This window comes from Alligator sinensis, unplaced genomic scaffold (genome assembly GCF_000455745.1).
Source record: "Alligator sinensis unplaced genomic scaffold, ASM45574v1 scaffold747_1, whole genome shotgun sequence".
In the NCBI taxonomy this organism is placed as follows: Eukaryota; Metazoa; Chordata; order Crocodylia; family Alligatoridae; genus Alligator; species Alligator sinensis.
In genome coordinates this window covers 235,092-261,218 of record NW_005842254.1, presented here as the reverse complement: position 1 = coordinate 261,218, position 26,127 = coordinate 235,092, and the positions used below count along the sequence as shown (strand labels likewise).

General features: G+C 44.3%; 2 protein-coding genes across 4 annotated transcripts in view; one reads left to right on the top strand and one right to left on the bottom strand.

The window, feature by feature from the left end:
• Window positions 1-13,888, top strand: part of LOC102377353 (collagen alpha-1(XXII) chain-like) — a 36,322-nt gene extending 22,434 nt beyond the window's left edge. Inside the window, exons 16-29 of the mRNA XM_014521766.2 lie at window positions 850-894; window positions 1,845-1,898; window positions 1,979-2,032; window positions 3,405-3,458; window positions 4,738-4,809; window positions 4,900-4,935; window positions 6,519-6,563; window positions 6,658-6,690; window positions 8,696-8,842; window positions 9,551-9,557; window positions 11,675-11,844; window positions 12,023-12,113; window positions 12,207-12,284; window positions 13,238-13,888. Of these exons, the coding sequence (XP_014377252.2) occupies window positions 850-894; window positions 1,845-1,898; window positions 1,979-2,032; window positions 3,405-3,458; window positions 4,738-4,809; window positions 4,900-4,935; window positions 6,519-6,563; window positions 6,658-6,690; window positions 8,696-8,842; window positions 9,551-9,557; window positions 11,675-11,844; window positions 12,023-12,113; window positions 12,207-12,284; window positions 13,238-13,434 (1,083 nt within the window). The 3' untranslated portion in view covers window positions 13,435-13,888. The remainder of the gene's footprint in view (window positions 1-849; window positions 895-1,844; window positions 1,899-1,978; window positions 2,033-3,404; window positions 3,459-4,737; window positions 4,810-4,899; window positions 4,936-6,518; window positions 6,564-6,657; window positions 6,691-8,695; window positions 8,843-9,550; window positions 9,558-11,674; window positions 11,845-12,022; window positions 12,114-12,206; window positions 12,285-13,237) is intronic.
• Window positions 13,889-20,795: 6,907 nt separating this feature from the next.
• DSP (desmoplakin) overlaps window positions 20,796-26,127 on the bottom strand; it is a 50,441-nt gene continuing 45,109 nt past the window's right edge. For all 3 annotated transcript variants that reach the window (XM_014521765.2, XM_006027588.3, XM_006027587.3), the window contains exon 24: window positions 20,796-24,715. In XM_014521765.2, the coding sequence (XP_014377251.1) occupies window positions 21,539-24,715 (3,177 nt within the window). In that variant the 3' untranslated portion in view covers window positions 20,796-21,538. The remainder of the gene's footprint in view (window positions 24,716-26,127) is intronic.

Genomic DNA, 26,127 nt, shown 5'->3' with positions numbered 1-26,127 from the left:
AGTGAATTGCCACTGATTTTAGCAGGACTATTCAAGGAGCAATATATTAAATCGAGAATGACAGAATCAGGATGCCAGCAGTGGTACTATACCTAAAATGGATAGGCTCAGCTAAATGGATGGGTCTAAGTCTCATTTCCCAAGTGTTGTCTACTATTTAAAGTTGCTATTCCTTAAAAAAAATTAAAAGGAATGAAGGGCAAACATCACTGAATCAAAAAGGTATTGAAGCAGTTGAGCACTTTCTCCTGATGCATAGCTGCATAACATGCAGGCAAGCTTCAGCCCTCCCTAAGCATAGAAATACTTTCTATTGTTACTTTTTATTCTTTATTTTACATGATTAGTAAGACCTATCTTTCAAAACTGGGCTTGTAAAAAAATCAAAGTGAAAGAGAATTGTTGTGTACAACGATTGTACCTGACTGTCTTTTTTTGCACCAGGCTCATTTTGAGATTTAGATCTGATGTGACACGGTAATTTGGGAGCGTAGAAAGGGACCTGGTTACATCATAACATCCAGGCCCCTGTTATAATAGGCAAACATACAATAGATGTTTAGCCAAAAAGGATCCAAAAGGATATCTAGTTTGGTTCATGTGACATGCCACAGATCACTCCCTTGGGTACCTCATAATAAATTAGAGTTCTTTAATCTGAAAAAACAGAATCCCAAAAGTTGTAATGGGCTACAAGAGATCAGAAAGGACCAGGGCACCATCAATATCTTATCAGAGGTGAAAAATATAATGTTCTGTTCAAAATTCATGAACTGTTCGACATCATTTACCTAACACTACTCTGCTATACCACCATTCCTTCAATTTTCCTTTTTCCCTTTCACCCAGGGTTATCCAGGAGCCATGGGAGAAACTGGAGAAGCAGGGCCTAAGGTACAAAAAAGGTCTATTTTGACTGGGTTAAGCACTATATCCTGCCCCAGTGAAGTCAAGAGGAGCTTTGATATTGTTTGTGATGGGCGGGGACTAGGAACTAATTAAACACTTACATATTGAAAAGGTTAACAGTAAGGGAAGCAGAGGATTTTAAGAATGCATAATTCAAATGTCTTATTGTACCCTACATGAGAGAAAATACAAGCTGCTTGGCTATAAAACATTACCCTATTCCTACTGCACAACTGATTTCATTGTAAGCTGTTCTTCAGACATCTTATTTCCAATCATGCATGAATTTCCACCATCCCATTGTCATTGTTTCTTGAAATGTTAACAAACCTTTCTTTGAGGTCTGAGCTGGAGGAACATAGGGAACAAGTACACATTTTTTGGAACAGTCATGGAGACTCATCTACTCTTTCATCCTTGGAGATAGTCCCATCAAATCAGTTTTTAGGCCTATTGGTGGAATATTATGTGGCTATTTGAACATTCTACCTCTTAGGTGTTTAAGTGGACTTAGGTGCCTAGGTGTGATCCTGTTCTACCTTGCTCTAGGCCCAGAAAATGCATCGATCAATCTACTTCTGTAAATTGCCATTATCTGACCCTTAAGATTGAGTTACAAAAAACAAAGTGAGGAGGAGGAGGATCCACTCACCTTCTGCATGAACTGTTTTTCAAGGATTTGGGCAGGGTAAAATAGAATCACACTTAGGCCCCTACATCCACTTATGCACCTAATAGGTAGAACAGAATCTGGGCCTTAGTTGTCTGTCTGTTGTTCAGTAATAAACTTCAGTCTTCAGGGGTGTTGAGGCAGAATCTTCCATGAATAGACATACACTAAGACATACAGACAAATGCAATGGTAGATTTTCTGTATTATTTTGATGAATGTTGTTGAGAAGCTATTTTGAATACTTGGTTCTTATGATTTTCAGGGAGATGAAGGACCTATGGGAATCCCAGGCAGTGATGGCATTCCAGGAAGAGATGTAAGAACACTGACGTAGATCTAACTGATTCATTTTCGGGTAATAAAAATTTGTTCTGAGAGATATTTCATGTTTTGTAGGGTCCACTGGGAATCCCAGGATTAGAGGGTGAGATTGGACTCATGGGACCAAAGGTAAAAACAACTTGATAATTAAACGAAAAGAAGAGAGCCACCATTAACAATAACTAATACAAGAATTAGGGAATTAAGTTGTTAGCAAAAAGATGATTTACATGACTCGTGTGTCCATCACTCCATGACCCTACCCTGTTCCAATTTAAACCTAAAACTTTTGTCAAAGGAAACTCAGAGGTTCCACTGAAGGTGATTACATATAATTATACTCTCATTATTGATCATCCCAGTAGCATTTTCAGTTTTAACTTTCCTGCTGGTCATGTAATGCAAAAACCCATCTCAAACATGCTTTGACATGGCTAAATTGAGCTCCCTTTTAAAAAAAAGGTTCACTTTAACCATGGCATAAAGTATTGGAATAGATCCAATCCAATTACCATATAATTGTCGGGTTAGCAGGGACCTCAAGGGGCATTCGGTCCAACTCCCTGCATCAATGCAGGAATGGTTTTACTAAATCATCTGTAGTCAATGTGTATCCAAAATCTTCTTGACAACCCTTCAGTGAAAGAGATTCCACAGTTTATTCCACTGTTTCACTATTCTAATAGTAAGGACGTTCTTTCTGGGGGCATCTACATGTGATTAATGTGACACAATAAACACTGGCACAGTTTGTACCAGAGTCTATTGCTCTCGGGTGCAGTATCTTCACACGTGCCCAGGACTGCAGCATGTTGAGCTGGAATGGTGCACCCCGAGTTGGCAGGGTGCCCAGGGGTTTAGCCTGCCAGCCCAGAGCTGCTCCGCCTGGCTTAGTGTGCTGCAAAAGGGCTGGCTGGGGCATGAAGGTGCTACAGTGCAGGTCTAGCCAGCAGGCAGCCCCAGTCACTGTTTACAAGTACGTAGCAGCAGAGTAAATAACTCTGCCGTAGGATAGTACTTGTGTTGGGCAGAACTGTCCTATAGCAGAGTTAATTAGTTTACTCCAACCTAATAGGGGTGCATGTGTAGATGGTGATGCTTTACAGCACAGCTAATTAGTCAACTCCACAGTAAAGCATCTCATGTAGATGCACCCTCTGATACTTCATCTAAACCTACTTTGAAGCCATTGCTTCACATGCTACCCTCTGCAGCAAAGAACAGTTATCCCCTTCCCTCCCCTTATGGCAGGCTTTCAGATATTTGAAGACTGCTATCACATCCCCCTCCTTAATTGCCTTTTCTCCAAGCTAATCATGCCTAGTTCTCTCAACCTTTCCTCATACAGCTTGCTTTCTAACACCTTTATCATTTTTATCACAATCCTCTGAACCCTCTCTTAACCTCTCCACCTCTTCTTAAAACGGGGACTGTGTTATCGCTGATTCATCTTCAGGAAAAAAACCCCAGAGATTTAATTTGCTTTTGGCTCTCTTGACAGGGTAACAAAGGTGAGCAGGGTCCCAAGGGACCACCAGGAAGATCAGGCTCCATGGTAAGGGATATACTAAGAGGTGACTGTGTGTTCCCACTTCAGAAAACCACATAGGAAAAAATTATTCTGTGAACAAGATGTTCATCCTGGGCTAAGATGAGTCTAAGAAGAATGTCACTGCACTGGGGACAGAACTGCATTGGGCTGTGGAATGATGTGGGAAAATCACTCACCTTTGTTGGTGAGAGTGGGAGGGGGCCAGAGGCCTTTGTGGTAACGTGGTCATCCAGGGTTGCTTGGAGAGAGAATGCTGTTATTCCCAGCTGCCTTGCAGAGGTGGAGGGAGTGGCAGGAAGTCTTCTTATGCAACCACACAAGAGCTATCTTCAAAATGCAAGAAAACTTTTTAACCTCTCTCAGAATCCAGCTATAGTCTTAGGGTGCAAACAGACATTACCCTTATGTTGCCATAAACATTTTTATGGAGGCATAAGCTGTGACTGAACAGATGTCCCTACCCCTTCTCATGTTCCAAATGCCCCAAAATATTTGCACAGCCAAACATAGTCAAGGGTCTGATGCCTTATAGGGAAGGATGTCTGTCCGATTATTGCATGCCATGAGAGTCCCCCTGCAGGGGATTTCCAGGGTGCAGGATTCACAGATTGGGGTGCAACAGCATGAAATGAGCACCCCAGGAATCCCCTGCAAGGGATTCTTGAGGCATGAATCTACAAGCAGGAAATTTTCCCACTTGCAGACACTGCTCTGTGGTAAAGGGGTGGCACCTGGGGCCATTGTTCTGTAGGATCTGTCAACCAATGCTGGGCTCCCCCTGCACCAGCAAGTAGCAAACTTTGGGAGTGAGCCATGCACTCCTGCAGCTAGGAGCCCCGTCAGGTGACTGGAGTTTCTGGAGTGCACCAAGTAAAAAGTATCTTAAAGAATCAGATGCCCAAGTAAACAGCACTCAAAATACATCTGGGAATAAATCAAACACAGTGCACATGTTAAATTAATTTAAGTACAAGGATAATATACTTTTCAAACAGCCACCATGTTTTACTACTTAGGTTTATTCTATGCTGAAGATAAACCACTGTTTCCGTAAGTGTGTTGCTTCATTCAAAGACTTGCTAGACTTTTTCTTTTTCTACCAGATGTGTTCTAGCAAGGAGACTTTGTGAAGACCGTGACATCATGAATGAGCCCAACATCTAAATTCAAATTAAATGTTTAAAAAAGCAACAAGAAAGAAAAAACTAAAACTGGTATTCAAATCTAATTTAACAGGATTTGTGGAAAACAGTTACAGATTCTCTGCCTCTTTTCCATGCAGGGAGCCAAAGGTGTGATGGGTGATCCTGGCCTACCAGGTAAACCCGGTTCTAAAGGAATAAAAGGCCAAAAGGTACAAGTCCAGGTTACTAATGAGCAACTCAAATGGTTACTTCATTCTTCCCTGGGTATCATTTAATTTTGTTGCTTGTCTTTTCCACAGGGGGCTCAAGGTGAGACTGGAGATCAAGGCCCAAAGGTATGGTTTATTTGCTTTTGAAGTATATATTTCAGAAAGGCAACTATAAATCTGCTGTTGCACAGAAATGGCTTCATAATGGTACTGGTGTACCACTATGATTTATGAAAGAGTTTTACAGTACACAAGGTTTTCTGGAGTGTTACAGTGAAAGAAGATTTCATTTGGGTTTTGTAAGGTCATGACACTTAGCTCTATGTGTGACATACCACTCAGGCTCTGAGGGAGAACTCAGGCACTCTTTCATATTCCTCAAACCTGATTCATGCACCGAAATAATGATGCTGCCACACAGCAGGTCAGCATTCATGCACCATCCCAGGGCTATATTCCCTGAGCTGAGCAGGGATGGGGGATTCTCAGGAAGCCTGAACTCTTGCTTTAAGGTAGAAAGAAATCTATTATCACATTCAAGTACCCTCTTGTACTCTTGTGGATCTGGATCATGAGAGGAGCTGAGTTGGGCCTTTTCTGATGACAAGGAGGATTGTCTTAACATTGGGCAGATATACACATGCAATTAATGTGCATACTATGCTGGAGATTGAATATGTGCCTGGGACCACAGCACATGGAGCTGGGTCAGAGCACCCCAGCTGGCAGGGGGCCCGGAGGATCAGCCTGCCAGCCCAGGGCTGCTCTGACCTAGCTCAACCTGCTACACAGGGCTGGCTGGGCCATGGGGGTGCTTCATTGTGGGGCTAGCTGGCAGGCAGTCCCTGCACTGAAGTACCTTTATGCCCCAAGCCAGCTGCATCCGCATCTAAACATGTGTTGCTGCAGAGTGAAAAACAAAACAAAAACAACAACAACAAAAAACCTTACAAGCACTATCTGCGGCAGAGTCAATTAGTTTACTCTGTCCTAACAGCCCTGCACATGTAGACACCAAGCAACTCCGCAGTAAATGTCTCATGTAGACACGCCCATTGAATCCTAAAATTGCAGATGGGATGAGGGGGTCTAAGGGGATAGTGCTTATCATCCATAGACCTCACTTTACCAAATAACATGTGCTCCCTACACTCTACTGAAAAATGAATCTCCATTTTAGAGACGAGGAAAACAAATAACAAAGAATGTCTATGACTTGCCCTAAGCCAGTGGTTCTCAAACTTTTTTGTACCAGGACCCATTTGTAAACATCAATGGCCAGTCCTGACCCAGTAAATAGTTTAAGTTCAAAACAGCCCCCTGGCCCTGCTGGTGCCCCTCACTCCCAATCCACAGCCCCCCACCCCCAGGCCTCGGCCCACCGGTGTATGGGGCAGAGGGTTGGTGTGTGGAGGGCAGCCCCTCGCAGGTGGGAACTCAGTCAGCCTGCAAGGGAAAACCCACAGTTTCCCATGTTTTTTCATACTGAATGGAGAATCCATTTTTAAAGTTTGTTTGCAACCCTTTCATATAGTCTTGCAATCCTCTTTTGGGTCATGACCCATGGGTTGAGAAATACTGCCCTAGGCCACTCATCAAGGCAGTGGCAGTTCTAGAGAAAAAGACTGTGATTTAAACTCTAGACCATACCTTCTATCCACGTATATCCAGAATATACAATGCTATGACTTGCGCTCCTTCCTTTACAGGGTGATACTGGAAGAAAAGGAGACATTGGGGATGCTGGATCCCAGGTACAGCTCATGCCTTTGGGAATTTAAGATGGTGCTCAAGACCCTTGCAAATGCTAACCCCAATGAGCTGACTTTTTATTGTTTCAATTTGCAGGGTGATCCCGGAGACAGGGGAGACAAAGGCCAAGTATGTCATGCTTTTCGCTATAATGCCCATTGTAGCTGTGCCGAGTCATGAGAAATTATTTGTTTGGCTCCCACTGTTAGGGAAGCTCCTTCACAGGAAACAGGTTGGCCTCAGAAATGAGAAGTCAGAATTAAAGGAGCTCCATCCTCCAAGACAGGCAGCAGAGTTGTATTCTACAGGGGCTCCCCGTGTCCCAGCACATAACATGTTTGCTGTGGACTGCAGCTAGCGTGGCGCACAAGTTATTCCCCATTTGCTTATGAGGAGCATACCAGCCATTGGGCTACTGGAGCTCAAAGATTACAGCCACTGCACCTCAGGGCTGCTGCTCCACAGACTGAAGAGAGTCTGGTTACTCATGCTGCGTGCCGAGTCAAGGACTTGCTCCTTGGTGTGTGCAACACAGAACATAAACTTTCACCAGAATCAGCTTCTTGATGCTTAAAACCCACATTCAAAACTCGCCCTGGCTCTGGAGTTGGGGGGGGGGGGAAGAAAACCCCAAAGCTCGTATCCTGCTTATGTGATATCAGTGCTATGAACATGCAAGTGGCTTGCCTGCTGGACTAGGATGGACATAGAGCAGTGGGAGTAATCAGGAAGTTAATGGGGCTGGTGTTTTATATGGTAAGATTTGATGAGTGGATCCAAGAGTTTGTAGAGTGGAGTTGTGGGAACAGCAACTGAGATGGCTGGAGTGGCTACACCCCTGATCTCATATCCTCCTCCTTCCCCCTGCTCCAGCAACCAAAGCAGGCAGATCATGGTGCAAGAATAGCAGCTGGGGATTTTTTTTAAGTCCTCAGATTGGCTAAGGCTCCTTCCCCCATAACCCATCCCATCCCTTAACCTCCATGCTCAGTAACATGTTCCCTTTCCTCCCATTCCCCTTCTTTCCTGCCCACAACTGTCACTGGCCTAAGCTGACCCAGTGACAGGGTGTGAGAGGCAGGGGAAGGTTTCTGAGACACTCCCCAGTGACAGGGTGTGAGAGGCAGGGGAAGGGTTCTGAGAAACTGTTGCCTCTCCCTTTAGCCAGGTTGCATGGGGAGCCAGGTTCAGCTGGGGACAGCCCTGTTGTTTCCCCTGCCTGAGCTTGCTTTTGGTCTGGGGGGTCTGGATGGGGAGCAGGGAGGGAGAACATGTCTCCCCCTGCTGCTGCTCCCCCCCTTGCAGCCTAACTCCCCATGCAGCCCAAACACAGTGGGGTAAGGGGGGCTCTGGAGCTCCTTCCACCCCTGGGCCAGCCAGGGATAGTGGCAGCAGTGGGCCAGGGAGGGGACATTCTGCTGAGCATGGAGGTGAAAGGAGTGGGGAGAATTATTACCTATTTTGGGGACTTAGAAGTTACTGGCTACTGCTCCTGTGGCATTGTCCAAGAAGGAGGGTGCAACTGTACCCTCCATATCCCTTTGGTTCTACCCATGTGAGACTTGCAAATTTTGATCTGAAGTGAGCCCTTTTCCTATGAAAACCCTTCCTGGAAGAGTCAGAGGGAAGTCGCGTAGCAGGAATCAAGGTGGAGTTACAACTGCACGAGCCATTCAGGAAAACTCCTCTTAACAGTGATCCACCACCCTGCATATTAATCAATTGAATGATTAGTAATTGAATGGGTCATCAATATAAAACTGATCATTCAGTTTTCCTGGATGTGCCACTCTAAATTATTAAACACATCACACAGCAGGAGGTAGTAAACAGAGATGATCACTTATCAATACTCTGGACAAGCAAATTAATGTTCTGAGTTGAAGCACTTCCCCTTCAATGTGCAGAGGAGGAGGGCACTTGGCTTCCTGACATGCAAGGTTTCACCACTGCTCAGCAGAAACTCTAAATATGACTGTCTTATAACACTATTTACAATGCTGAATGAGCACAGGCACACTTGTTATACATGTAAGCAGACAGAACAATGGAGAAGAGTAGATAGGGAAAAGGAGAAAGGTGGGGGAATAGATACCCATTTGTTCATTTTCTCCTTTCAAATTTCCACTAATAGCAAGGAGAATGTGGATCTCCTGGTCCAGTTGGTCCAGAAGGCCAAAGAGGTGTCCCTGGTTTACCTGGTCCAAGAGGTTTTCCAGGCTTTGTGGGGGAGAATGGAATAATTGGTCCCCCTGGACCTCCAGGGCCTCGTGGACCTGAGGTATGTTTTATCTCCTCTCTTTTCTATGCTGGTTCCCTTTCCAGTTCTTGCTGCTCTGGTGTTCTTTTTCTCCCTCTCCTCCTGATTTTGTGAGGATCAGGATTCCTCCCATCCACTTTCCTGCTTATACAGCCGTCATGCTTTAGAAAGCTGCTGGGCTGTTCAGATCTTCCATCCCAGAAGAAATATCCTGCTCTCAGGACCGGAGACAGAATAGAGTCTGTTATCTGTGTCTCTAGAACAAGTCCAGCCTGGATCAGAAGGGCCTGGGAGGTTTTGCTCTCTAGTGGCTGTTGCTTTGCTTTGGTTTATCAGAGGTCAGTTTTCCTAGTGGCCAAATCACAAATTATCTTCAGCTCAATGTTTTTGCTGGGAAAAAAAACAAAACTGCAGAGAGGCCAAAGATCCAACAGTAGACTGCTCTGCTCACTCACCAGAAGAAATGATTCTCCAGGCGAGCTCAGGGGCATAATGAAGTTGCAAGACTCTCCCTAGACCATCCCAAAAGGTCACAGCAAAGTTAGGAGCAGACACAGGAGCTCTGCCTCTGAGCCCTCTTTTGTACTCTTAGGCTGACCCTGGGCAGGTGCTCAGTTTCCAATGAGTTAGCAGGGATGGAGACTTACTATAGAACAGCTGGTGCAAGGTCACTTTTAATGCATCTGCAATGAGCCTCTGGTAAGTACAGGCGTGTCACAACTTACACAGGGGTTAGGTTCCAAGGTCACCGCGTAAGATGAAAATCACGCATAGTCAAATTGCCAGCGATCTGACTAACGGCGACTACCTCTGCCTCCAAAACCTCCCGCCGCCGCCACAGAGCTGTGCTTGGAGCTGTGCGGCCGGCAGCAGCAGTGCAGGGTGGAGGGGATGGCTGTGTGCCACCGGGCCACCACCATGCTGCCAAAACCTCCCGCCGCCGCCGCAAACTGAAGCCCCCTCCCACTCCGTGTAAAGCTGAATTTGCACAAGTTAAATGTGTGTATGATGCAACTGTACTGTAAAAGCTAATAAAATAAGGCAGCTTGGATGAAACAAAGCTAAATTGCCCCAGTTTAGCTTTTAGTTAAATTACCTTGGGGTAATTACAGGCATCTGAGCACTTACTATACATCAGCCCTTACATTGTAAAGTCCCTGCTCCTTATTAACATATCTTAATTTGGTCATTTCCTAGAGTCACAGTTCCTTGCCAGCACACCTCCTGGGGTAGCACAGCTGGTGCCAGTACTTGGCCTGCTCTTTAGCTCGTAAGAGTTCAGTGTTTAAAGCTGTCAGCACTTTTAATTAGCTCTAAATTCATATACAAATAAGGCAGCAGGTACAAAAAGTAAAGCAAATTTCCCCATAATTAAAAAAACAAACAAACAATCACCTTCCTATATAAGCTCCATGTCCCCAAATTCATTGTCTGTAACACCCTGGCTGCATTTGTGAATAAAGCTTAATGCAAATGTTGCTGCTGATACTGTTCAGTGTGTTCAGAGACAATATGAGCAATTTAAAAAAAACAACAACAAAACCAAACACTTTTTAGAAGTGGGATGAAGCAAACGCCAGTGCCAAGCTACCTGAAATGTTGGTGTCTACATTTAAGTAAGTTGTTGAACAAACAAGAATTTATGGTATTATGAAATCTGATGCCATGAAGATGTAGTGATAGTTTTCCGATGAGGAGGGGATCACTTTGGGCCTGGAATGTTGGCCTAATTAAAGATGAAAAAATGAGCTTTGTTCAGATTCCTACAAATAGGTGTTTGCTTCCATCATCTTCTCTGTTTGTTAACTTTAGTGCTAATGGATTGATGCACTGATACCTGTTCTTGGTACAGCCATAGATACAGACAATACAGTCATAGAAGAGGTGGGAAGGGGCATTGGGAGGTCAGCCAGTCCATCCCTGTTTAAACCTTCCAGAAAAAAGTCAACAACTTTTGATGCACACAGGAATGTTTTTCCAGTCAATATTTGTTGCTTATCATTTGCCATGGGTTGTTTCTTCTTATCCTTCCTAAAAATTTGCCCTAAATAGATACCACATGACTGTGGTGACCCATTGCACATGGGAAAAGGTCAAATTGAGCAGTTTCTGAACAAACCAAAAGCTGTATACTGTTCATCCAATTATTTGGTGAATATTTATAGCAGCCCTGCAGGCCAGATGAGTGGCGTGGGACCAGTCCACAGCAGGATCTGTCCATGGGCCTGATTCAGTGCAGGGTTGGCATGTGAGGTTAGACCATGGGTGTTATCCCACACGCTGGCACAACCCAGCATGCCGGATCTGGCCACAGTGTGACCCTGCATGCCAGATCTTACCACAGGATGATGACAAGAGCAGGGGTGGGCAAAATGCAGCCCGTAGGCTGGTTGCAGCCCGCCAAGCCATTCTATCCGGCCCGTGGGGCCCCTAAAAAAATTAGAAAATTAATATTTATTTGCCCCTGACTGCCTGTCTTGCGGCCCTTGATGGCTTGCCAAAACTCAATAAGCGGTCCTGCTCCTGAAATAATTGCCCACCCCTGATGTGGAGCCATGTCATCTGGACCTTAGAGCTCTCCACAGGCCCAGAAATCTGATGGTGAAGGAAGGGTGGCAGCATTAATTGCTACAGCTCTGAGAGCAATTAACACTTTTACCGCTCCACTGCTGCCAAATTTCTGAACCCATGGAGACCCCACAGCTGGATGCTGCTGCTTCACAGGCTTAATCTATCTTGAAAATGAGAGGTTGAGCACTACTGAGTTACAGTATAATGAATTCCCTGGAGTGTTATTCAATAAGATATCAGTGATATTTTATTTGTGTTATAAATAAGTACTTTCCTCTTAAGGAATGCCTGAGGAGCACGTGTATGAACTGTGTCGTAATGTGATCATAGCTCAGATAGCCCAATATTCAGCAGGTATCAGATACAAATGTGCCAGTGCTTGTCCCACTGCTAATCTGACACTAATTGGACCCCCAGGACTTCCTGGCATGGCAGGACCACCTGGAAAAAAGGTAAGTAAACTCTGATGTACTTTAGCATGAAACTTTGAAGGCGTTTCCTTTCTTCTGATGATGCATTTCTTATCCCTTCTGTTTTTTATTGTTTTTTTATGTCTTCCCAAATATGATGAAGTCAAGCACACTGCTTGGGCTCTTTACAAATTAAAGCTGTTCACATTTATTTGAACAGGGAAAACCAGGTCTTCCTGGACTTACTGGGAAACCTGGCCCCACAGGACCTACTGGATTTCCTGGAGTTAATGGAGAAGTTGGGGAACCAGGTAGAGAAAGTAATGTTTCTATATGGATTGATAAGGAATACTCCTCTGCAAGTAAGTCTCTGTTCATTTCTTTATATGTTCTCTGCCACATAGGAGAAAAAGGCCAGAAAGGTGATAGAGGAGATCTGGGTAAAGGACTCCCTGGACCAGATGGACCTCCAGGGTCTATAGGTAATGAATGATGGCCAAATGTATCATCGGAGGATTTTTAAACTCCCTTGCACTCTACTTCTTTCTATTCTCACCACAAAGATGTTCCTAGATTCAGCCATGAACCGTTGATATGCAACCTTTTGAATCACTGTGTTTTGTACAGCAAAATGTTTACAAGCCTTGGTGCAAATATGTAACGTTATTCAGGCTATTCACAGTATCCCCTACACATTTTTTTGTTCCAAGTATAAGTTTGCTACTTGCTAGTTTCTCTCTCTCTTTCTGCAAAATGTGAAGGTTTCGATAGCAGCCAGTGCTAATGATGACATTGTGAGGATCTCGGTAATATCATGATAATGGCTGTTAGGAATATTCAAGGAAAAGGGAGCAGAGCATCCCTTGCAACTGTTTTCTCTTGACCTTTTTATAAGGAAAAAAATCAGCTCTCCACCCCTTGAAGCAGGGCACTAATGATATAGGACTAGTTAGTACAAGACTGTGCAGAGAACCCAATGTTCCCCAACAGTTTTTTGTTGTATTCAGCTGCTTGCACTGAGGTTTTGGCTTGCATAGAACGAGAAGCCGTACTTTGTACTGATTTAACAGGGTTCTGTGAAGAAGCTTTGTTTTATGTGAATGTATTGTGTACCTGGGGTGGGGAGGAAGGTCAGAGAGGCCAACATTGTTATTGGCTCATGGAGAGGGTATAAATATTCCCCCTGAGTCAGCAGCTAGATTTCTCACTGACCCTTTTAACCCTCCCAGTTTGTTGATTTTCCTGAATGTCTCCATGCCATGAGCTGATTCAGCTCTCTGTTTTACACAAGTGTAACTCCACCAGTGCTAACAGAGAGACTCTTTCCTCACACCAGCATGAGAAGAACCTCCCCTGGTTTGGGAAGGAAGGATTCAACTCCTTCAAGTTTCCCTCATCCTTTATATCATTTCCTGATCTCATTCTTGTTCTCTAGGGGTTCCTGGACATCCCGCTACTGCCCAAGATGGCCAGCCAGGCCCAACAGGCCCTCCTGGATACAGCGGCCCTCCTGGGCAGCCTGGATTTCCTGGTCCTGCAGGCATCCCTGGCCTGTGTGAAGCAACAGATTGTGGTATCTACGTTCCAAAACTGCTGGCAGAACAGGAATTTGTAAAGGGACCAGCAATTTAACTGTAAATGAGTAATAATGCAAGGCTAAGAGGTTAAAAACAGCTCAATGTCTCTAACACCCACTGTAAAATTCTTACTCCGACTGTTGTTATTTCTTCAGTATATATCTCAGTCATATGCTGTGCTACCTCATCATTACAATGAACTCCTGTGCCACTCAGAGAAAAATTCATTAAGAGGGCATTTGCTCTAATAGAGTTAGTTAATTTGCTGCATAATAATCATGAAAAAATCTGGTTGGAATTATTATAAGTAGAGGATTGTTATAAACAGAGTTTGTAATACTATTGTACTCTATGTGCAAATTGTGCAACGAGAATATTGTACAAATACTGTAGACAAGTAAATATGATACCAAGTCCAGCTCAAAAGATTCTTCCCTCAGTACCACCAAGCACTGCTCTGTTTTGAGTGTGCTGATAAAAGCTCTTGAGTTGTTTGATTACCCATTGATACACACTACAATAACCTAACTTTTTACTTAGATTTGGTTTTGGACATTTCATTTATATTTGTCTTATAAACAAAGAAGGGACAAATCCTACTCTCAGGTGTAATTCTTTAAATTCAGTGATTTATTGCAGTATATAGTTTCTCTAGATTTAGACAATATAGATGAGCAGAATTTACCCTGCACCCCGTGAAGGGCTATAGAAAAAAAACCCCTTCAACTATTTATGATTTATTAATTCAAACAATTTTACACTGAGTCTCACACTTGTCATTTTGTAAATGTTTCTTCCTCTCATTTTGGAATTCACAAAGCTGGCTGTTAATCAGACATTGGCCAGGAGACAATAACAAACTCAATCTTTGTCTGAAACCTGTTGTGCTGTAGAAACAACACTACTGTATGTACGCTGGGACATTCCTCAGTAGAATGCTTGCCTGACTAAGGATGGCAATTAGCTGTTCTGTATGACTGGAAGTAAATTCAGTAAAGTCCCATAAAATGATCATGGTTTTCTCATCATCATCAAGGCTTGATTTCTGTGGAACTGGCTTTCCTAATAGCTAAAGAACCAATTATACTTTCCCTTATGTCAGTGGCAAAACTCCCCCCAGTTTCAGTGATACAGATCCCTTTGGGATAGTCTGGCAGGGTAAAGTTATGCTGGGCTGGGCCGTGTGAGAGGGCTCTGCTTTATGTCAGTGTAAAAGGTCTCCTACAGAAGAAGAATTATATAGACCCACCTTCTTGGAATGCTCAGGCCCAGCCTGGATAGGATGCAACAATAAAGCCATTCCAAAATATCTCTTGAGCACCTAGACATGTGCTAAGTTTCAGGTGGAGCAGACAAGAAGTCATTTGCACAAGCTGCTACAGTGATGGGGTCCCTTGCCGGTACCCAAAGAGGCAAGCTCCTGAACATTTCTGCAATAGCCTCCTTTTTTACATTTGCGTAGTACAGGGGTGGGCAAAATACAGCCCATGCACCAGATCCAGCCCACCAGGCCATTCTATCCAGCCTACGGGGCCCCTAAACATTTTAGAAAATTAAATTTGATCTGCCCCTGGCTGCCTGTCAAAGATGATAGGTAGAAGGTGGCAGTAGGACCCAGGGGAAGCCTGTGGCAGGACACAGTGGCTGAGCAGCAAGGCCTGCCTGGCTCCATCCAGCCCCCTACCCCCCTTCTACCCAAAGTCCCCAGCTGGAAGCCTCTGAGGCTTCTGACCTTGTGACCCTGGAGCTGTTCCTTGTCTCCCTCTGTTCAAGTAGAAAGTAAGATAAGATTGGATGGAGGAAGTGGGGGAAACCTCTGTGAACCACCCAGTAGCTGGGAGCCCCAAGGTGCTTGCCAGGCCGGACTGGAGCCAGAGTGGGAAGCAGTGGGTGGGTGTGGGGGGTGGGAGAGAAGCAGCAAGGGGGGGCATTGGGAGTGGTGGGGGAAGTGGCAGCAGCCATGGGAAGTGGTGCAGCGGGGCAATGGGAAGTGGCATGAGAAGCAGCCTGAGAAGCGGCAGTGGCCGCGGGAAGTGCCAGCATTGTGGTGAGTGGCAGGGGCCACAGGAAGCGGTGGCAGTGGGCGAAGCATCAGGCAAGCATGTGGGAGGGAAAAGAGGGAAACAGTGGTGGCGGGTGGGTGTGGAGCCCGTACAGGTACCCTGGCAGGGACCCAGAGTGGGGTGGGAACATGGAGCCTGGGCATGGGGTCTGCCTGGCTGCATCGCATGAGGCTCTCATCCAGTCCATGAGAGCCACAGGCAATAGAGCTAACAGCCTGGCCCCATCTCTCTCTTTCTCTCCCACCCCACCCACCATAACCCCAACCCCTCCCACAATTCCCACCCCAACCACATACCCCACACCTCTCCACACCCACCCACTATAACCCCCCCCACACACACACACTTCCCAACCATACCCCACCACATACACCCCTTTACCACCCACACACAACATACAGTAGGACTGTATTTTGAGCTATGATGCAGTCACCTCTAGATACTCTTCATAAACACATAAATTGGTACAAAAATATTTTTAAATAAAATTAAAATAAGTTATAGTAGATGTTATAAATTTTTGTACATGATTTGGGGTTTTTTTCTGGTTTCAAGATTGCAGAACTCTGTGGCAGGCCAATAGGGGGTGCTCCTGTGCTGAGCCACCCACTTCACTGCACCCGACCACCTTCCAGGCTCTGAGTGCCTCACATCTACCCGACCCCCTTCCTGGAGCACACCCGCTAGCCTACGGGTAGTGCTACCACCACCCAGGGTCTGGCCTGATCCTGGCACTGTGCCCCCTGGGAAACACAGGCCTATTATCCCTCAAGGGTACTCAACCCACTTCAAGAACTTGGGGTGCTTCCCTGAGACTGAAGCACAAATAGTGGTCTCTCTTAGCCAGACAAACCAAGGGGACCCCCAGGCATAATCTAGCCCCTCTCCCAATAAGTCTCCCATGCTAGGTACAAAGGAGAACTTTATTGATTACAAGGAGTAGGTTTGGAATAGGGTACAGGGTAGAGTAATATCAGAGAAATCCCATAGAGCAAACAGGGTGGCTGGGTAGCCTAAGCTATATATCTAGTTAGATCTCAGGTAGATTACTCACAAGGATCATCCAGAGGCAGGTGGAGATTCCCTCTGGAGGCAGGTGGTTCATTGATCATGAGTTTCAAGAGAGAGAGAGAGAGAGAGAGGAAGTTTCAGATGGTCCAGCTCTTCTCTCTCTGAGTTTTCATCATGGCCACTGCCCCTCCTCCTGGACAGTCCTTAACTTATATAGCCCTTATGACCTAATTTACCTGGTCCAATGGAGACCAGAACCTGTTGGCTGCCAGCCAACCAAATTGAAATGCATCACTGGTTGCTGGGCAGATTGGCAGGGGCGCTAGCCCCCTCCCAGTCAGGTTAGCATTGCTTAGAACAATGGGGAGTGTAAGCTCCTCACCCAGGTATGTGATGCCAGTCATGTAGGCAGAAAGAGCAGGTTTCCTCCCTCCCTCAGGAACATATCCAACTCAGGTTACCTAAAGAGATGGGATGTCTGCCCTCTGCCAGGTCCATGTTAACCAAATTGTCACAAAGCAGAGTTTTTGGGAGAGACAGAGGTGGCCTTCTGCCACACACCCTTCCTCCCAAAAGGAGTAATTCCAGGGCAAGAGGAGGGACTTCTGTTGGCAAAGGTCAGGGGTTGGGGGCAGGACTTCTGGTCCCAATAGGGCAACCACAGGCGGGGCAACTGTCAAGGGGTGGTGCTAACCACGTGGCCCTCATCAGCTCCCCAAAACTCAGTGAGCAGCCCTCAGCCCAAAATAATTGCTCACATGTAATGAGCCCCTTTGTCCACCAGATGGTGCAGCAACTTTTTTGTAGTTTCACCCCTTGGGATAGCTTTTGGTTTTAAATTGCTTCCACTTTCTTTTTCTCCTGTGGCTTTTTCTTTTTCGGCTCCCTGTTTCCACAGCTGTGTGGCAGGGCATGGGCACAGAGTAGGTGGGGGGCCCCAGGGTGGGGTGGCAGCACTGGACCATCCTGCTCTCTTGCAGCACCAGCCAGGGACCCAGCTTAATTCATCTGAAGCCCTAGTGTGTGTAAACACAGATGTGACACTCCAAGGCTCAATTCATTTGAAAACCTAATGCACATAAACACAGATGCGATGCTCCAAAATAAATGTTTCAATTTTATAAACCTGTTTAATTTAATGATTAAAACATGTGGTGTGTACAGACACCGACTGTGGCTAAGAGGTACCCTTCAGAGTTATACTCCCTTCACCTCTCACCCAGTGGTGGATAGGAGTGGCACATACTGGAACTAAATTACTACCCTAGGCACAACTACGGTGGCCTGCGAGTAAGGCAGGATGTGGCCAGGGCTTTGTCTGTTTGTTGTTCCTTCCTACCACTGGTTCTGGAGTAAGTGGGTAAATAGGCCTGTTACTCTTGCACACCCCCTGTCCCAGGGCCAGGTCACTTGAATCTAACTATGTGATGAGGTTCTAAGGCAGGCATATGGTCTTAAATCATTATTTAGCCCTTTGGTTTCTTTGGTCAGACAAGGAGCACTACTAAACAAAAGCCTTCTGAGGACAAAGTGACAAGGTAAAAAAAAAAAAAAAAAGACTGCATTTCAGCCAGCTGCTTTAGCTGAGCTGGGCAGTTGACAGACTGATGAAAATTCTGACTAGTTGCAAACAACTGACCCTGTGCTAGGAAGAGAACAGCAAGCATGAAAATATGTGACAGAATGCATCTCCCTACCCTTGCACACATCTCTATTGTTTTGAATTCCTATAGCAGCAGAGAAGTAGGCACTCTATAGTCAAACCAAAGGCCACTTGCTTTGCATAGCATCTAACAACATGAAGATGAGAAGGCCGTGAGCCAACTCCAAACCCCAAGTGCAGCTCACAAAGAACCTATAGAAATGCCTTTGAATGACCTGCCACACCCCTTCTAAATGGAAAGCTGAACCCGCAAGAAGAGCTGGTAAACCACTGAAAACAAACGGGGCATAATAGAAAGATCACTGGAATTAAGTGAGTATCTTTACAAAGTTCAGTGGACTTTGGATCAAGCTCTTCTGGCTTGACTGGCCTCTCTGGGTACTGGTAAGGGACCCCATCACTGTAGCAGCTCATACAAATGACTTCTTGTCTGCTCCACCTGAAACCTGGGTGCTCAAGAGATTTTTTGGAACAGCTTTATTGTTGCATCCTATCCAGGCTGTGCCTGAGCATTCCAAGGTGGGTCTATATAATTCTTCTGTAGGAGACCTTTTATGCTGACATGAAGCAGAGCCCTCTCACACGGCACAGCCCATCATAACTTCACTCTGCCAGACTATCCCAAAGGATCTTCATTGCAGGGCTGAAAACTTTAGCCATCTGGCCATAGTGTGCAGAACAATGCACTTACAGGGCCATCTGGTGGCCACTTGAGCAAAGTGAAGCAGATTTCTGACTGCCTGCTCCAAAAGAATGTATGATTTGTGCATGAAAGGGGGAGCTGATAAGCTTTGTAACAAAGGGAACTCTGTGATGCCAAAGCCTGCTTATATAAACTGTGCTGATGGCACAGGAGCAACTCTACCATTTGGAGTGCATAGGTTCTTCCTACTAATTCCAACAGGACCCACATACATGCAGCCAATGGAACCACTCGGCACATACCCAAGCCGACTGTATCACTTAACACTAGTGAGACAAAGAGTTTATAAATCAAGCATGTCAGTAAGTTGCAAAAAGCTGCTCCTTCCCTTAGACAGAAGAGGTCAGAATATGTTGTTCAGGAACTGGGTCATGCCTTCAATCTAGGTCAACAGCTCAGTTCGTGAGCTTAAATTATATTGTCAAAGTATAATGCTCAGGTCCCAAGCTTTTCCAGGGGATTCATCTCTACACACTCGCATTCCTACCTACTGCAACTACAGAGATACCTGGGCAGGACTATTCAATTCAGCTTCTTAGTTCCACAATTGAACAAAACCATAATTTGGATGATTTGTGATGTGATTTTAGATACAGATGTTGATTTCCAGACAACATAGGAACTCTAAGGTTACAAGCTAAGCTCCAGTGGGGGCCAAAGATGTGAAATTCCATTACTTTACTCATCTTTTATAACCACCACCCTAACAAAAAGCACATCACATAACTTACCCAGTATCATGCTAAAGAGCATTATGTATTCATGGAAATTAGGTTTTTAGTTTTGACAGAGATATTTTAACTACTAACAACTACTGAGAAGTGGAATCCTAGCATGATGCATGGCTGTAAGCCATGTGCCTCAGTGATGCATTTTTCAACTGCCAGGAGCCACTTGTTTTTGTACACTTGGCAAGGTTTTCGGATTGTCACCAGGGCTTTTGTTAACTCCCATTGCAGTGCTAGCGTTAAATGGTCAGATTGATAGGAATGATGCGTCTACTAGGGAGTGCCAGGGAATGGCAGTGGAACAGCCAGCATGTACAGACTTGATATTTCTGGCTCCACTCCAAATCATGAACCTTAAGGACCAACCCTCTGCCCTGGCTGAGAATTCAGTGCAACTAAGGGGGCTTTAGATTACGTCCGTACATCTGGAATTTGGGATCACTCTGCTCTGGTACAGTGGGCCAGCACAGAAGTTGGAAAAACCTGGAAGAGATTAACTTGTAGGCCGGGTACAAACACTATACTTCACCAATGTAAGTGATCGGAATCCAGTTTATACCCATAATCGAACAGACGTTCAGTGCACGGACTGGTTTAAAAACGGCAGAACCTGATCTAAGATTTGCCCACGCCCCACAAAAGGGCAAATGTGTGTTTTGTTCACTACTGATTTATACTACGCCACTTACAGAAACCCACGTAACTTAGACCAATTCCACCTTGGGGTTTTTGAATGTCTGTACCTAGGCATAATGGCTAGCAACAGGCCCAACAGAGCCAGCACTACAGGAGCTACTAAGGTAGTTTTGCAGTTTTAGAAGCAGCTTTGTATGACGGATGTTGGCACCTGTACTTTGTTGGAAATGGGCAATGACTACCCTAAGAGAGGGGAGCATCTCATCCAGAGTTTCTTGCTTAAAGTTGCAAACAGCACTTGCTGGATCACCAGGGGAAGAAATATTCTTCTTCTCATCCCTGTTCTTTACATGTGAAACGTGGCCTTCTGCTCCTGGTGGGGATATGTTATAGTTCAGTTTCCATGTTCTTTTTGGGCAATGCAGGATTAGGTTTGTGTTCATGCATAGAATAGGACCAGCATCATGGGGACAAAATGTTTCTGGTCTGCACTGACAATGTCATGTGCTTCTATCATAGTTTTCTTTTTGTTTTGACAAATAAGGTGTCTCTCTCTAAGTTTTCCTTCCAAAGTGCACTCATTCAAAAGTTTCAAAATCAAGCCTCAGAGACTTTAAAAGTTCAAAAGTTTATTGCCTAGAATAGCCAAATTTGATGCAGCCAGGTCTGTTGATGTTACATCGAAAACATACAAGCAAAATTAACAGAAAAAATACTTAGGTCATAGTGAAAGAAGAGCACATGTTTATAACATCCCCAAATATGCACCATATTATAACTAAGCAAATAGTCAATCAGCTATAGTTAAGTACAATATCTCTTGAAAAGGATATGGCTTTTCATATTGCAGTGCAGAAGACATGTTGATAAGGATTTTTTTTTCCTCCACAATATTTTTCTCCCCTTTTTTTAAAATAATAAAGTAAAAAAAAAGCTAGCTGGGGAAGCAGTGAACTATTAAAGAACATTCAAATCTTGATTATCAGGTTACAATTCTGGGGACAATTTTGGTTAATGGGAGAAGCAAACTATAGCATATTTAATATACAGGAAGAGAGTAATTAAACATTCAAACATTTTTTAAAAGACCCCAAACTCATAACTGTTGCATTTGCTCTCCTGTAATGTTTGTTGCACAAGCCCGCACCCCAAACATATTACAGCTTAAAAAAGAGAAGAGAAGTTAAGACCACCTAGAAAAGTCTTTACAGGTTTTCTTTTTAGAGGGGTGGATGTGACTTTTCCAACTAGGTCATTGCACCCAAGCAAATAATATGACCACAAACCAGTTTCTGTTGGTTATTTGAAAGTAAAAGGTATACAATGAAATTAAGGGAGATACCCTTGCTGACTTTTTACGAACGCCCAAGAGAGCTGCTGCTGAAGGTTGAATAGGAGTAAGAGTATGAAGAACCTGTGGCTGCATCAAAGCTTCCTCTCCTGGATCCACTGCGCGAGCCTGAACGAGAACCTGAGCGAGAGCCGGGTGCAGAGGAGACATTATAAGGGCTGGATATACCTTTGGATGAAACAGAAGCAGCTTCCAACAGTCTGAGCCCAGTGATGTCTTCCACCATAGACCGTTTCATTGCATCTCTGTAGGATATTTTCAGCTTGGTCTTAGGGCAGGTCAGAATTTTAGGGTAGCTGCTGGTGTCTTGCAATTTCTGAGAAGTACGACCATCAATCAATCCATTCTTGATGGCTTCCTCAGTTCTTATTCTTCCACGCACTTCGGGGTCAATAAGGCCACCAGTAAGGTACTGGAATTCAAGGAAGCGCTGACCAGCCTCATAAGGCAGCCATTTTTCCTTAACTGCCTCTGCTGCTGACATTCTCTTGCTATTTAGACCTTCAAACCCTAAGAAGGCTTTCTGAGCTGGCTTGAGCCGTGTGGCCATATCTTGATCAATGATGCGCTGAGTAACTGCCTCCTGAAGTGAAAGTCTTTGACCTGTGACAGGGCATACAATGCCACCAGTGCAGGCCTGGGCTTCGAGCAACCGCTGCCCTGTAATGCTATCAACAATGCCCCGTTGCATAGCTTCTGAAATGGAGATTTTCTCCAGATTTTCAGTGTCGAATATGGCCGCAATGGGACTACATTCCTCTGGGGCCTCTGAAAGTGAACCATTCCTTATCAGTGAAGAACTTCTGACGCTCATCACGGTGGGGGACTTACTGATGGACTCATGTCGGAATACGTCATCACCGCCGTTCCGACAGGAAATCATATCTGCAAACTGCGTAAGGCTTAAACTTCCAGCACGGTACTGTTCAAGAAATTTCTTGTCAACCAAACCTTTATCAATAGCATCTTGAATGTCATACTGGTTTCCAGTTTTCCTGTCAACAAGGACAACTCTTGTGCTACCATCCGATCCTGTTATGGTTATTTCTTCCCACTCACATTCCTGTTCAGCAAGTTCCATATAGGTATCATAATCTATAAGACCTTTATTGTATGCCTCTTGCACTGTCATCTCACGGTTTGTTTCTGGGTCTACAATGACAACCCTCCGCTTCCTAAGCGTGTTCTTCTGTGAAGTCTGCACCACTTTTTTCTTTTCTTTCAAGGGCAGAAGACAGAGTCCTGTTTCTTTGTCTAGCATGCATCTTTTTGTCAGTTGCAGGTAGGTTAGGTTTTCTTCTGTGTTGGGATCGAAAAACCCTTTAGTATCATCACTTGGATCAGAGAGAATCTGACTGAGCTCTTCATTGAAATAGCCACGCTTGTAAGCCATGTCTACAGGAAGACGGTGGCTCTCTTTGGGGTCAATGATTCCACCAGTGGCAATCTGGGCTTCCAGCAAACGAATGCCATGGCCTCTCTCAATAAGCTCCTTGTTCATCGCCTGGAACAAGGAGATGATATTTCCTGTTTCCGGGTCTTTGTAACCAGTGACAGCTCGTTCAGCAGACAGAAGTTTTTCTTTGAATTCAATGCCAACAAGACCTCTTTTGTAAGCTTCCTCAACTGTTAGCCTCATGTTGCTGACAGGATCCACTATGAAACCAGTTGCTGCCTGGGCTTCTAGAAGTTCAAGGGCTGTACCTGGTCTAACCAATCCTATTTTCATGGCCTGATAAATGCTAAGTTTCTCCCTAGTGGCCTCATTGTAGATACCTGCTATACAGCTGGATCCCCGGAGGAAATCCTTAATTTCTTCACGAATCGTTTCCGGATCTATTGTTCCTTGCTCAATGCCTATTTTTGTTGGCTCTGGAATTATTCCACAGTCAACCAATTCCTCCAGCATAACAGGCCGCCTGATGCCTTGGAATGACAAGCTTCTCTTCTGCACAGGAAGGAGAAGTAGACCAGTGTGGGGTTCAATCCTGCATTTTTCCCTTAGCTGTGTGTAACTGACTGCCTTCTTGGTTATGGGGTCAATTAAATTCTTTGCTGTGCCTCGAGGGCTATTCAGGATTGTGTACAGGTCTTTGTCAATCAACCCACGGGACAAAGCTATATCTTTTGGCAGGAAAACACTGTTGACAGGGTCAACAATGCCTCCTGAAGCCAGCTGGGCTTCAAGCAGGCGAATGCCTGTTTCCCTGTCAATCAGATTTTTCTTGATGGCTTCAGACACTGGCACAGTCTTTCCAGAGAATGGATCTTTAAACCCCGTAATGGCTTTTTCCGCTGTATAGATTTGTTCTCTGTCATCAAAGTCAATCAGATCTCTGGCAATGGCACTGTCCACGGTCAACAGCTCATTCCTGTGTGGGTCAATCACACCTCCGGTTGCTGCCTGCGCTTCTAGAAGCAGAACTGTGTTCTCAGGGATTAGAAGCTCCTTCCGTTCAGCCTCCACCAGAGAGTACTTCTCCTTTGGAGAAAGAGAGACTCCAGCAATAGCACCTGCTCCTCTCAGGTAGGGCTCAAGGTCAGCAGCAACTTCTTCCACTGACCTTTGCCCCTTCAGCAATTTATCCAGCGTGGTTTTGTCTATCAGTTGACATTCGTATAACTGAACTGCTGTAATTTTCTTCCGCAGCCCATTGAACAACAATTTAGAAGGGTCAATGACAAAGTCCTCCTCTGTCTGTGTAGACCTGCAGGATCCATATGGGCGTTGATGAAGTTTTTCAATTTCCCTTTGCAGTTGGAGACGCTCAGCATCCCACTGCAACTGGCTTTGTTGGGCTGTCTCCTCCAGTCTGCACCTGTACCTCTCTTCAAGCCTCTTAATCTCCATTTGTAGCCTTTCAATTTCACTCCTCAGGGCATTCTTCTCCCTCTCACTCTTTTCTCTCTCAGCCTCACTCTTTCTAATGGACTCTTCTGTCCGGGAATACTGACTCTTCCACTGGTTTAGGTCATTCAGGATCTGGTGTTTCTCACTTTCCAGCCGTTGTTTCAAACGAGACTCTGATTCCAGGCTAATTTTTGCACGGTTCAGCTCTTCCTCTAATCTCTTCAGCCTTGCCTTATCTTGTTCCAAAGTGCTTATTTTTATCAATAGGGTCTCTCTTTCTTGCATAATCTGACTATACTGATTTTTAGATTCATGAATCCTGTTGGATGCCTAAAATTCAAAAAGAAAAAATGGAGAGAATTATTACAATTACACTGTCTGCTTATAATATTCTTAATCCATTCCCAAAAATTTGATTCATCACATACTGACACTGAAAAAACCCTTCTTTTGAACATTACTAGGCCATATCCAAGATTATGGACATGTTTAAATATATACCTGCATATTCACAGAAAATAGTTTTATTGCCACTTGGAATTTATTGCCTTACACTCATAAAATGAAATAGGCATATTGCATCCCATTTTAAATTTCTCATTTTCAAGATTCAGCGAAGATTTGGTTTTTTGGTAACAAGAGACCTTCTTACTAAATTTTTTATATTTTCTACATCATCTATGATGAGGACACATGCCAACTTGGATACTTCGGGGGTATAAGGGAATATATCTCCATTGAGCTGGTCTGTTTACAGCATCAGAGAATCAGCCACGAATGGATTTAAGCAATAGACTTGTCTTTCCCTTCCCTGTTAACATTTTTGCTATTTTAAACTCCAAACATTTATATTTGTGTTCCTTTACATTTAAATTCATTTAATGTTTCCATGTGGCATGTGTGTGTACACACCCACACACACAAATACTCTTGTTAAAGAAAACGAAAATCAACATTAGGAGTTTAAAAAGTAAAACAAAATGAAACCAAAAACAAAACAAACAAAACATGGGGGAGGGGACACCTAAAAACAGATTAAATGAATGGACTGGAGATGATGGGGAAAGGTAGGAAAATTGGAGAAACAATAGTAAAATATATCTTTTTAAAGAATATGAATGTGAAGCTAAAAAGCTCATGAATGGATTTTTTCTAGGTTAGCTATAGATTATTAGTAGTAGATTATTGTTGTGTCTGTCATAGTTAGAAATTCAGATATGCATAAAATGTAATATCAAAAGGTCAAAGGCCTTTTTGGCCTCCTTGGCTCACCTGGCAGTACAATTAGAGCATACCAGTTTCTGTAGCCAGAAGTGATACGGCTAGGATGCACCTGGCCACTTTTGACTCTAAAGTCAACAGGAACTAACTGTAAATGAGTACCTGATCAACCAGAGCAGCTCTCAGAGAAAGGGCTGAGAGCCTGGCCCAAATTTATATCTCTGCATCTATAGTGAAACACCGTACACAGGTACCAATGTATTCCATGTGTGAGACTTATGTGTAAACAGTTGACAGGGTAGCAGAGCAGTAAAGTTGTCTTACTGTAACTCCAAATTTATGAATTTGGCCCTATATCACACTCACAAAACTAGTAAATATGTCCATACATACTGTACAGAAGAATTACTTTCTGGAAAACAAAGCAGAGCAGATGCAAACTTGCTTTGTTGCACTACTCTACAAGTAATGTATGTTGATTGAACTCATCACTGGTAAGGTTTCCTAAGTGTTCAGTTGTA